We start from the raw sequence: 12,593 nt of genomic DNA on the forward strand, positions 1-12,593 counted from the left end.
ATCGTAGCAAGTTTTAAGATTAATGAATGATGAATGATGCTGCTAAATCACTCAATGTAGGCCTACTCATGTTGAAGCAGCAGAAAGACAGACAGACAGCCTGTCTTCACTCCGTTCAGCGTGCACCCGCTGTGGGTCATCGTGACCACAATTACCAGTATGACAGTCAGGCTCCGCAAATCACCCTTGGTAATTCTTAATTTGCTTATTTTACATGTTATAGCAACCTTTTATTATAAAGAAATTCTCCTCTGCCTACAAAATGATGTCATACTTAACAGCCCCATTGCCAAGGGTGTCGCACCAAATTCTGGGCCCTGGGTACAAGGATTCACTGCTGGCCCCCCATGAATGTTCTTCATGGGGTATTTAAAAAATAGCAGATCTGCAAGCTTGCAGTGCGGCACTGTGAGCTTGCATATCTGCTATTTTTCAATAGCAAAAGTATAAAATAATTAAGGCCCTGGCTTTCACCTTGAGCCCCAGTAACCCAGTCCCACTTTTCTCCCCCTTGTGACGCCCCTGTTCGGTATCGGCCGCTGCCGTCAGAAGTATCGGGCGAGTACGAGTACAGCAAAATAGGGTTGTATCGGCGCGAGTACCGATACCGCGAGTACCGATACCGCATCCCTAAAAAAAACCACACCTAGTGTGAAGTGAGCGGTGTTCATTTCATTAAGCGCCCCGCAAAGCTTGGCCAGTGTGACCCTGAGTGTACAACAAACTTTGAGCGCTTTGTGCAAAGATTTAGGCCAGATGTAGGCCACGCTTCGCATCCCGGACAAAGCCAGATGTTGGAGCTTGGCTCCTTCCATGAGCACCGCTCAAAAGCACAATATAACATGGGGAGAATTCATTATTTTTAACCGACTTAAAGAGGTGGTGCCATGATTTTTCCCCCCTCTAAAACATGCTTATCAGGTATTATGATTATACTAGGAGGAAGATTTTTTCCAAAAAAGTATACAAAAAGAGTTAAAATTGGGTTTTTATGTGGCCACACCCCCAGTTCATTAAGTATGCATGGATGTCATGGTGGGTGGTGACCCAGCTGAAGTTAGCCACACCCCACAGTGTTGGGTGAATGGTAATTAGGGGAGGAGTTGATACTGTGACATACTTAGTATGTGTGTTTTTTAACTGACACTTTTGACCACAAGGTGGCAGCCTCCAAGAGAAAACAAACAAATACCAAGAGAATAAATAATTGCTCATAAAAACCACACCAGGGGGTCCAATGATGTACTTTCAACCTCCTAGACACATGAAAAACTTTGGTGTAGCATTGACATGAGTTGTGTTATCGATGCCTTTCTCCCGTTCCACGTGCAGGCTCTGGGTACATGCCTCTGGGCCACATGCTTACCTTCAGGGTAGCCTACCAGATCGCTGCTGGCCTGGCGTACCTGCACAGGAAGAGCATCATCTTCTGTGACCTGAAATCTGACAACATCCTGGTGTGGTCCCTGGAGGTGTGTATGACAGCGTTCATTTTGACAGCACATTTTGATTTAGTTTAACTTTAAAGGAGTAGTTCACCCCCAAAATGACTTTTTTTCTATTGATTACTCATGCCATGGAGAGTAAAGTTCAATAATATTTTTAGTTTTTTGTCACATTCCTAAGACAAAAATGTGATAACAATAAATTTACCCCCATTGATTCCGGATGGTGACCCGTTTCGAAACGGGTCACCATCCGGAATCAATGGGGGTAAATTTACTCAAATCAAATTTTTGTCTTAGGAATGTGACAAAAACCAAAAAATATTATTGAACTCTACTCTCCATGGCATGAGTAATCAATAGAAAAAAAGTCATTTTGGGGGTGAACTACTCCTTTAAAGGGATATTTCACTTTCAAAAAACTTTTTGTCATTTTATCGTCTAATCAGGCTCTTGGGAACACCCTGAACAGTTTTTGAATTTCTTCATTCGGTATTTAGATATTTGATAATTCATTTCCCCCCCTTCCAGGACATTCCTATACAAACCCATTATAACTTCAAACTCCATTTTGACCATGATAAATTCAATGAAAACCCCTGTCTTTTTTTCTAGTGACTCCTAACATCTTCTGGGGAAATGAAAATGATTAAATACAATAAAACATTATAAGAAATAAATGAAAAAAGTTATCGGAAAAACACGGCCTGCTCACGTATTCGGAGGGTGTTAGGAGTCACTAGAAAAAACTAGACCAGGTCACCTGGTTGTGCCAGACCCGCAATGAAAACTAGTATGGCACTGAACTAACACATGAACACACAGGATTTTATAGTCTCAGCAACAAAGCGTAGTGAGCTTGTAGATCGGCTGTTTTCACTAGTATGGCACTGAACTAACACATGAACACACAGGATTTTATAGGCTGAGCAGCTGGAAATGTTTGTGAGCTTGTAGATGGGCTGTTTTCACTAGTATGGCTGTGGGGCAAATGTTTTGCAGCACTGAACTAACACATGAACACACAGGAATTTATAGTCTCAGCAGCTCGTCAGCCAACTCAACTCAGCTGGTCCCGTACAGGTGACGGCACTCAAGGCAATCAGCCGAGCAAGGGAAGGGAGGGGCAGATGAGCAGTCAGAGGCAAACACAGGCACACTGAGGAAAAGAGGGACCGACAGACCGACAGACCGACAAAGCCTTATGTAGGCCGACCCCCTGGGTCTGGCAAAGATGGTTGTTTTCATTGAATCTAGCATGGTTAAAATGGAGTTTGAATGGGTTTGTATAGGAAGGTCCTGGAAGGGGGGAAATGAATTATCAAATATCTAAATACTGAATGAAGAAATTCCAAAACTGTCCTGGGTGTTCCCAAGAGCCTGATTAGACGATAAAATGACAAAAAGTTTTTTATCCATCCAAATATCCATTTAATTTAGTCATATTTTATTCATACGAAATGTTTTAATTTTAGTCTAGTTTTATTTGACTAAATCTACAGTTGATCTTGTTGACAAGACTTTTACACTTGGTTGAGTGCTGAAAATAGCCGATCTATGTCTGGCTTCTTCTTTCAGGTGGACGATCCGGTCAATATCAAGATGTCTGACTATGGCATCTCTCGCCAGTCCTTTCATGAGGGGGCACTGGGGGTTGAGGGCACACCTGGCTACCAGGCTCCTGAGATCCGGCCAGGCATTGTCTACGATGAAAAGGTACTATTCAGGGACTGTCTTGAACTAGCTTTGCACCAGGGGCATAGTTCCGCCGATTTAAAATGACTCCAATACGGAACTAAAACTTCCTATGAGTGGCCGCTAGTTGTGCTGTTTTCCCCCCCCGGCCGATCACAAAAAGAATTGTTCTCCATTGGACCCCATTCATTTTCCCCTTTCGTTTTCTAACCTTAACACATCGGACGCCCACGTGGTTTTGATGTCTTAATTTGCTGGTGCCCATGGCAACGCGTCAAGCGCGTCATTTTACCTACCGGTGAGAGTACTGGCGAGAAAAGTAATCCGAGTAAATGTAATCCGAGTATGTCCTGTTTATTTCGCGAAAATCTTTTCTTTCAGTCAGGACCGTTTTTTATCATTTCTAAGCCACAGTGTTTGTGTTACGGCATGTAGAAGAGGATGCTACGGAGCCCTGCAGTGGCCACTGGAGGGAAAAAATATATATAATGCTAATTCGTGGCCACAAAATAGTAAATGGTGGCCACGAAATAGTAATTGGTGGCCACGAAATAGTAATTGGTGGCCACGAAATAGTAATTGGTGGCCACGAAATAGTAATTGGTGGCCACGAAATACTAATTCGTGCCCACGAAATAGTAATTAGTGGCCACGAAATAGTAATTGGTGGCCACGAAATACTAATTCATGCCCACGAAATAGTAATTGGTGGCCACGAAATAGTAATTGGTGGCCACGAAATAGTAATTGGTGGCCACGAAATAGTATAGTAATTGGTGGCCACGAAGTAGTAATTGGTGGCCACGAAATAGTAATTGGTGGCCACAAAATACTAATTGGTGGCCACGAAATAGTAATTGGTGGCCACGAAATACTAATTCATGCCCACGAAATAGTAATTGGTGGCCACGAAATACTAATTCATGCCCACAAAATAGTAATTGGTGGCCACGAAATACTAATTCATGCCCACGAAATAGTAATTCGTGGCCACGAATTAGCGTTATATATTTATTTCCCCTCCAGTGGCCACTAGGGGGCTCCGTAGGATGCCGTTTTGAGAAAAAAATGAAAAAATCGAACCTCTGTTCGAAGTGGAGCTGTGTGTGTGTGTGTGTGTGTGTGTGTGTGTGTGTGTGTGTGTGTGTGTGTGTGTGTGTGTGTGTGTGTGTGTGTATTGCAGTTGATGCTCAGGGCAGGCTAGACTCAACAGCACCTCTCTGGTCACCCAGGGTTACTACATACAGGCTACATACAGACCCACAGACCCACCCACATACCCACATACCTACACACACGGCCACGTATAGGGTAGCTTGTGTTCCACACAGCTCCAAAAAGGAAGAGAATCCGGAGAAAACAGCATTTTTGTGCAGCCGCTAAACAGGAAGTCAGCGAGACACACAGCACGTCCGGGTGACGTAATTGCGCGCTGCATGTTGGGAAATGGAGTTTGTTTCATCACCGCGGTAGCCAAGTGCAGTAGCTACAGTACAGTATAGTTTACTGTACAACGCGTCAAACGCGTTGTGGGCCTCCAGCGACATCAAAGAAATTGACTTGTAGACACCACGTGGGCATCCGATGTGTTCATAAATACTTTATGGTTTCTATCACTTGTAAAAAAAATGCCTTTCAATCACGATTATATGTGTTTTGTGAAAATAAGGTCCCATTTATGTTAAAATTGATGATAAAGTTGCGTGTGGGGCGTGGCCAACTAAACTGATACCAGCCGGCTGTGTTCTTCTTCGTGTGCTGTATTTCGGGAGGCTCCGACCACATTCTCCCATGTATTTCTGCGGTTGCACGTGACCAGCCAATAGTGGCAGCCAATAGCATCCTCTGGTGCCTTTACAATCTATGATGGCAACACCCATGCCAAGGACCCATATTGTGTCATTTGCGCTGCATAGAAACCAATGGCTTCGCTTTGTCCATATCTTTTATACAGTCTATGCTTTGCATGCATGCACATTAATGTACCCTTCATGTACTAGATATCTAACATTCATTGCATGTACAATACACATTTTGTTGCTATAATCGTATTATTAATATTTAGTATTATTTTCTCCACAATGAATCTGTTGTATGATTGATTCATCGGAAGTAAGTGGTCCTCTCTTGTGTTTTTAGCTCCTTCCAAAACGAACTGGGTTGTCTCTAACCTGGAGCGTGGTTCCACTAATACTATCTATGCTTTTTCTTGTTGATTTGTGTTGTCATAATCACATGCTCAGTACAACAAATGTATAGGAATCTGCTTTAGTTGCTTTGTTTATAGTGACAATATACAAGGCTTTATCCTTGCAGACAGTGCAGGGATAACAGGACCTCAAATGGATTGACTACAGTGTTGCACTGCAGGGATAACACTACCTCAAAGGCACTGACTAGAGTGATGCATTGCAGAAGTGACAGTGCAAAGCATACTGTGTGCCGTGGGCTATAGATGTCTACCTAGTACCTACTCATACAAAACCTTTACGCGCAGCATACAAAATGGTGACAGCTGCAGAGGAAAGCCTATTCATGAAGGTAATCTCCAGGGTTGAGACTATTATTATGTGTCATCTCAGTGGTTTAACATCACTTCTGAATCTTCGACAAGCATGCCTGATCCTATCTTGGGACACGTGTTGAATTTAATCATAGTCGCTGACTATAATGTATGTGTGCATCATCAGGGGGTGTACTGTATATTGTGAAAGGAAGTAGGGGTGGATATTGGCAAGAATCTCGCGATGCAATACGTATCACGATACTCGGGTCACGATGCAATAGTATCACATTATATTGTGAATCTTTGCGATACGATACTATTGTGATACTATTGCGATCTATCAGCTTTAAAAGCTGAAGGCGATGCTCTAAATCTCTAATGTTGTTGTTTTCGTCGTTCGCAGCTATTTTCTCGAGAGACCTCACTAACTGAACTGTGGGAAGGGGAAGTAGCTACTATAGTAAAGTGACATCTAGAGGCAGCGGAGTGTCAGGACCGGACTTCTACCATTGGTTGAAGAAGAAGAATTTACCTGCGTCATCCCACAAGGGAAATTCAGTTTTCAGCTTAACCCAGCTGACTCCTGGTTCCTTTGCATGGGAACATATTTTATTTTCCTCAAAGTATCACAATACTACAGCCTGAAATATCGATACAGTATTGGCAAATGAACTATCGTGATGTATTGCCATATCGATTATATTGCCCACCCCTAAAAGGAAGTGATATGGCCTCTTCCATATTCATGCCTTTCAATGTTTGGCCTCTTCCATATTCATGCCTTTCGATGCATGTAAGGTGTGGAGAGTGAAAGGGGCTGACCTGGCCTCTGTTTATTTAGCTTGTCGTTCCCAGAGGATTTATAGTTGGTGGGCTGACTGTTATGACTGGCTACTTCCTCTCTCTACAGCATGTTGCCCTACTGTCTGATTAGTACCACATGTAGGAGCAACTTTAATGGCACAGGGTGAAGGAAAGGTGTGTGTCTGTGTGTGTGTGCGTGTGCGTGTGCGCGTGCGTGTGTGCGTGCGTGCGTGCGTGCGTGCGTGCGTGCGTGCGTGCGTGCGTGCGTGCGTGCGTGCGTGCGTGCGTGCGTGCGTGTGTGTGTGTGTGTGTGTGTGGAGGCTCTCTCCATTCCGACATGTCGCCACTCCGAAATTGACTTCTTATTGTCGGAGTGGCTACACTCCCATGGGGGTTCGGTTTAGGGTTAGAGATAGTGTTAGTGTCGGAATGGAGACATGTCGGAAAGGAGACATGTCGGAGTGGAGAGATGCACCCGTGTGTGTGTGTGTGTGCGTGTGCGACTGTGCGTGTGCTGTTTGCATGCACATACATGCTCAATATATTTTGTTTGAATCCATGTTCTTGTGTGATGTTCAAATAAATGATGTCTAGTGCCCTACTACCACTGTCATCTTCCACCCCGGAATCTCTCTGACGTGGCTGGCTCCTATACCCTTACCTCCTCTCCCTTGCTGTTTGCATGCACATACATGCTCAATATATTTAGTTTGAATCCATGTTCTTGTGCGATGTTCAAATAAATGACGTCTAGTGCCCTACTACTACCACTGTCATCTTCCACCCCGGAATCTCTCTGACGTGGCTGGCTCCTACACCCTTACCTCCTCTCCCTTGGGAGGGCAGGTTTACAGGGGGTTACTTTTCCTTCCTGGCCCCTTGCCTCTGCGGGGGAAGCATTTCAAAGAGCAACCGAGAGGAATCTCCATAAGCCCTCAACACCTCTGTGCACCAGCCTCCATATATACATCCCTCAGAGTCTGCTGACCTCAGCCAATCAGGCTCTGCCTGGCATTGATTACACTTTTTGATGAGGTTTGGTGTATTATAATGTGATGCAGCGAGGGTCCCCGGTTGAGCAAAGTCAAGATAGGAGGGATTAGGGGCAGGAACATGCGATTCAACGAGGAACAGACAAATGCACTCATGATGTGAGTGAGAAGTGAGGCATGGAACAGTGGGAGAGGAAGATTAATGTGATGGAGAATTCCTTATATGAATCTAGCATTGTTTCTTTTTTTCTTCCATAACTCCTGTGACGCCGCAGCATGCCACAGACCGTACGCATATCTGGAATAGTTGCTATGTGATGTCATCGTGGATGTGCTGGAACAGCTCTGGCCTCAACACTACTGTTCCGAAATTATGCAGCGAGGGCTCACAAGAACCCTTTTAGTCCGTCCTCCAGCCATGGCCATGCATAGAAAGGAATTCATTTCGGGTATTTAGGCACGCAGCATATAATATGCTGCAAGGACTGGGTGGATGAATGGCCTCCATAGATAAGACCGAAGATGAGCATCACGCAGAACTGGGCTGTCTCTCCATCGTGGTTGCTGTCGAGAATCATTAAAGCTGTCTAAATCGACCCCTCCCAAGTCATCTTTCTCTCTCGATGGCCTCAGACTGAATCAACGGCGCCGGGTTGTACCACGTAGTGGGGGACCCAATTGGGGGGAGGGGGGGGTTTGCTGTAATTCAAATTAGAATATCAAGAATGAATTGCAAACACTGTATTTGGACCTTCATAGTTTGCCGACAGTTATTTTCTTTAATTTGAATTAAAAAAAAATCTGAATCAGATTCATGGTCACATCAAAGGTTTACAGGTTCAAAGAAGAGGGTGAAATACATTTTCACCCTCAAGCTCCATCTTCCTTAATTTTCAGGAAAGAAAGGGGGGTGGGCAGAGAGAAGGAGAGCAAGGAGGAAAAACGAAACAGAAGCTGTCAAAAGGAAAACCTAAGATGTATCTGCACATACATAATGCATAACAGGTAGGCCTACAGTATGTGGCAAGACATCGGTATTTTCGACATAGCAGCAGGTATGTACATGAGTTCAGACATAAGTTGTAGCAACGCTATCGACATTTCCACATAGCAAGGTACTCTGCATAAGGCATCATGACATTGATAGTCTCCTCTAGATAAAGTGCTGCCTGCTTCGGGCAAGCAGAGTGACTGCAACATTCTAATGATGTAGCCAGGCGGCTCATTCTAATGATGTTAAAAGGTAAGAAAATCATGTCAGTCAACCCTTGAAAGGTGCCGTTTTTTATTGGCAGTACATTAGTTAATAGTGAAATCTGACAATAAAAACAACCATCAATCAGCACTGTGGACAGGAGCCAGGAGCCCCTATTTCCCAAAACGCTGGGTTCGCCTGTCGGTCCCGAAGCAAAGGCTTTTCGACACGTCATTCAGATCCAGCCCGTTCGTCAGCCGTGGATGTGCGGTGAAAGCAGGGAGTTGAGGCGTTATGCATGGAATATGACACATATTGCATTGCATGTGTTTTCCGTTTTCCTGGCTTTGCACCAGGATAAGTCATAAGCTGCATATGATCTGCATATGGTGGGAGTCTGATCGGATTTCTTTTAAAGCCTTTCCACGTGGTAAAGGAGATTCTAGGCCTTAACCCCCTTTTCTTTTTTTTTGGCTCCCCATTCCCCACCAGGTGGACATGTTCTCCTATGGCATGGTGCTGTATGAGCTGCTGTCGGGGCGGAGGCCCGCGCTGGGCCACCACCAGCTCCAGATAGCCAAGAAGCTCTCCAAGGGCATCCGACCTCCGCTGGGCAGCCTCGAGGAGGTCCAGTTCCACTGCTTCCACAGCATGTTGACCGCCTGCTGGGACACCAAGCCGGAGAAGGTCAGTGGAACACACACCAACCTGCCACAGAGGAACTCCACATGGGTCCATGTGACAATTTTGTCAACAAAATAAAAACTAGACTAAAACGTTAGGGAGGGACTGGGGGAGAAGAGAGTCATTTTATGTTTGGTTACCCTCAGGTATTGTGTGCTGAAAATAGCCGGTCTACAAGCTCACAACGCGTCACGCTGCGACGCGTTGTGAGCTTGTAGATCGGCTATTTTCAGCACACAACCAAGTGTAAAATCAGTCATTACGGTGCATTCAAGGCCTACCAAAATACATTTTAGTCGACTAAATCAACTGTAGATTTAGTCGCCTAAAATCTTATAATATTTAGTCGACTGAAATTAGACTAAGACTAAAACTTTTCAGGTGACTAAATTATGACTAAAGCTAAATTACATTTTATTCAAAAGACTATGACTAAAACTAAATCAAAATTTGCTGTCAAAAACAACACTTGTCCATCAATGGACAGTGGTAGGCACAGTGGAACAGTAATGGTGCTACAGCTTGTAGTATTAAAACCCAGGAGTGTGTTAACTGTGGGTTCCCTCACCAGATTTCCTTTTCCCCATAGGGTTATTATTATCTTTTTTTTTTACTTTGTTTATTGGATTCTCCATTGAAGCATTAAAAAGATTGTAGAATACAGACAAAGTAATGGCTTCCTCTGGTGCAATTCATCTAATAACAGATAAACGGAACAAACAAAACAAAACCTCAGTCAAACAGCATATCCAAGACACATCTACAGTATAACTAGGGATGGGTATCGTTCACCTTTGAATCGATACGATACCTTTTTCGATACCTTGGGATCGATACGATACCCTTTTCGATACCTTTTTTGATACTTTTTATTTAAGTTTAACTGCTCTACCGCTGCTGCGGTAGAGCAGAGGTGATGATGATGATCACACAGTGTGGCGGAGCGGAGAGTATAGACGTTGGATAATCATCATAATAATAAACATTATAGGCTATTGTCGGCTAATTTCCACAGTAACGAGTGTAGCCTACTAAAGCAGTCATTAAACTCTCAGTAGCCCAACTGTTACAGATGCGACCAGCCAGGGGTGCGTTCCAGAGCATCGAAACGAGGTATTGTACGTTTTTACCATTAAAAGTATCGCAGACGATACCCATCCCTATCTATAACATAGCACAGCACCCCTGCTATAGCAAGCCCATCATATCAATGCTCCACCAGACCTCATGTATCCTCCACCATTCCCCATAGGGTTATTGATTGTTGCAGATAAGGTACACCTAAAGGAGCGCCAAGGGCTGAGTATTTAAAGCGTGTTGCGGGCTACGATGCTTGTCAGGAAGTCCCAGGTTTGATTCTGATTCCTGGGACAAGCGGACCTTTGCTGCATGTCACTCCCTGACTCCCTCTCCCTGTTTACTGTATCTCTGTAAATATCAATGAAGGCAAGAAAAGCCCCAAAGCTTAACTTATAAAAGAAAGTGTAACATCCGTTAATAGTTCAACTGTGAATTTTTTTTTAATACTTTTTATTGTTCACTGTGATTTTTTTTTAATACTTTTTATTGTTCAACTGTGAATTTGATGCAGCTTTTTTATATATAGGCTACAGTATATTTTAGGGATTTACCAGGACTTTTATTATTCAATTCAATAATTATTTCAGACCCAGGGAGATCCATATCACAGTTACAATACAATAAAAACAACAATACAAAAAACTAATAATAAAATTGTTAGACAAAATAGTGTTGTGAAATAAGAAAGGGGTACAAGGGTCCTCCTCCGGACTCACATGGACATTATGGTCTGGTCCGTGCACTTAAAGGGATATTTCACTTTCAAAAAACTTTTGGTAATTTTATTAAACAGATTTTAATTTACTTGATTCAGTATTTAGATATTTGATGTAAATGTTACCAGGCCCTCCAGGCCCAGGGCCTCTCCCCACACACACCCATTGTAACTTCAAACTCCGTTTTAACCATCATAGATTCATTAAAAACACCCATTATTTTTTCTGGTGACTCATATTACCCTCCTAATACGTGAGCAGGCTGTGTTTTTTCTATAACTTTTTTCATTTATTTTTAATAATTATTTTTTTGTATTTAATTTTTTCCATTTTCCCAAATAATTATTACAAATAAATGAAAAAGGTTATCAAAAAAACACAGCCTGCTCATGTATTAGGACGTTTGTATGAGTAACCAGAAAAAATAATGGGTGTGTTTAATGAATCTATCATGGTTAAAATGTAGTTTGAAGTTACAATAGGTGTGTGTGGGGAGAAAATCCTATAAGGTGTTTCCCTGTTGAAAGTGGAATATCCCTGGGGCGCCCGCTGGCCTGGTGGTCAAGGCGCGTACCATATACTAGGCTATGTTGCCTGCTGGCGTCGCCGGTTCGATTCCCGATCCGGACGACCTTTGCCACATGTCATTCCCCATCTCTCTCCCCATTTCCTGTCAGTCTACTGTCCTATCAAATAAAGGCATAAAAAAAAAGCCCAAAAACAAATCTTTAAAAAAAAAAAAGAAAGTGGAATATCCCTTTAACTGAGAAAAGCCTATAAGGTGTTTCCCTGTTGAAAGTGGAATATCCCTTTAACTGCTACACCAGGCGCCTGTGTCCTTTCTTTAATTCATTATACTGCTTGCTTCTATTGCGTGGCGTGATTCAATTTTTTTGGAGCTGTGTGAAGCACAGGCTCCCTATACGTGGCCGTGTGGGTCTGTCTGTCTGTGTGTCTGTCTGTCTGTCTGTGTGTGTGTCTGTATGTAGCCTGAACTTCCTAAACTTCGGCACGCCACTAGTCCCACAGTTTTGCCACCACACACTCGCGCCATATGTCAAATCGAACGGCTTACTCGGGAATCGTGGGCTATTACTTTTCTAAGAGAAAGGTTCTATAGTTTAATTGATATTAATTTATTAGTGAATTAATTTTCCCCATTGACTTATAATGGGAATCGCAAAAACTCACATTCAATTATTTGTCTCTCGCAAACCATAGGGGCTAGAGTTTCAAGACTTGGAGAGGAGGTTCATAATGATTTCAAGGATTAAATAAAAAATAATTGTGTCATTTGGCCGCATGGTGGCGCCATAACACCCCACTTTACGTTTTGGCCTGTAACTCTTGAACCGTAGGTCGGAAAATTAAAAATATTTTTTTCCCTGGATTCCTTGGGTCATGACGCATCTCCCCATATAGGCCACGCCCATTTGCGCCATGATAGATTTTCCGCCATCTTGAATTTTCTCCAAA

At 43.2% G+C, this 12,593-nt stretch overlaps 1 protein-coding gene across 1 annotated transcript in view; it reads left to right on the top strand.

The window, feature by feature from the left end:
* Nucleotides 1-12,593, top strand: part of lrrk1 (leucine-rich repeat kinase 1) — a gene marked incomplete at both ends in the record, with an annotated part of 99,072 nt that overhangs the window by 59,126 nt on the left and 27,353 nt on the right. Inside the window, 3 exon segments of the mRNA XM_080729262.1 lie at nucleotides 1,333-1,472; nucleotides 3,024-3,161; nucleotides 9,130-9,324. Of these exon segments, the coding sequence (XP_080585388.1) occupies nucleotides 1,333-1,472; nucleotides 3,024-3,161; nucleotides 9,130-9,324 (473 nt within the window).

The sequence above is a fragment of the Nannobrachium achirus genome (genome assembly GCF_963921795.1).
Source record: "Nannobrachium achirus genome assembly, chromosome: 7".
Taxonomy (NCBI): domain Eukaryota; kingdom Metazoa; phylum Chordata; class Actinopteri; order Myctophiformes; family Myctophidae; genus Nannobrachium; species Nannobrachium achirus.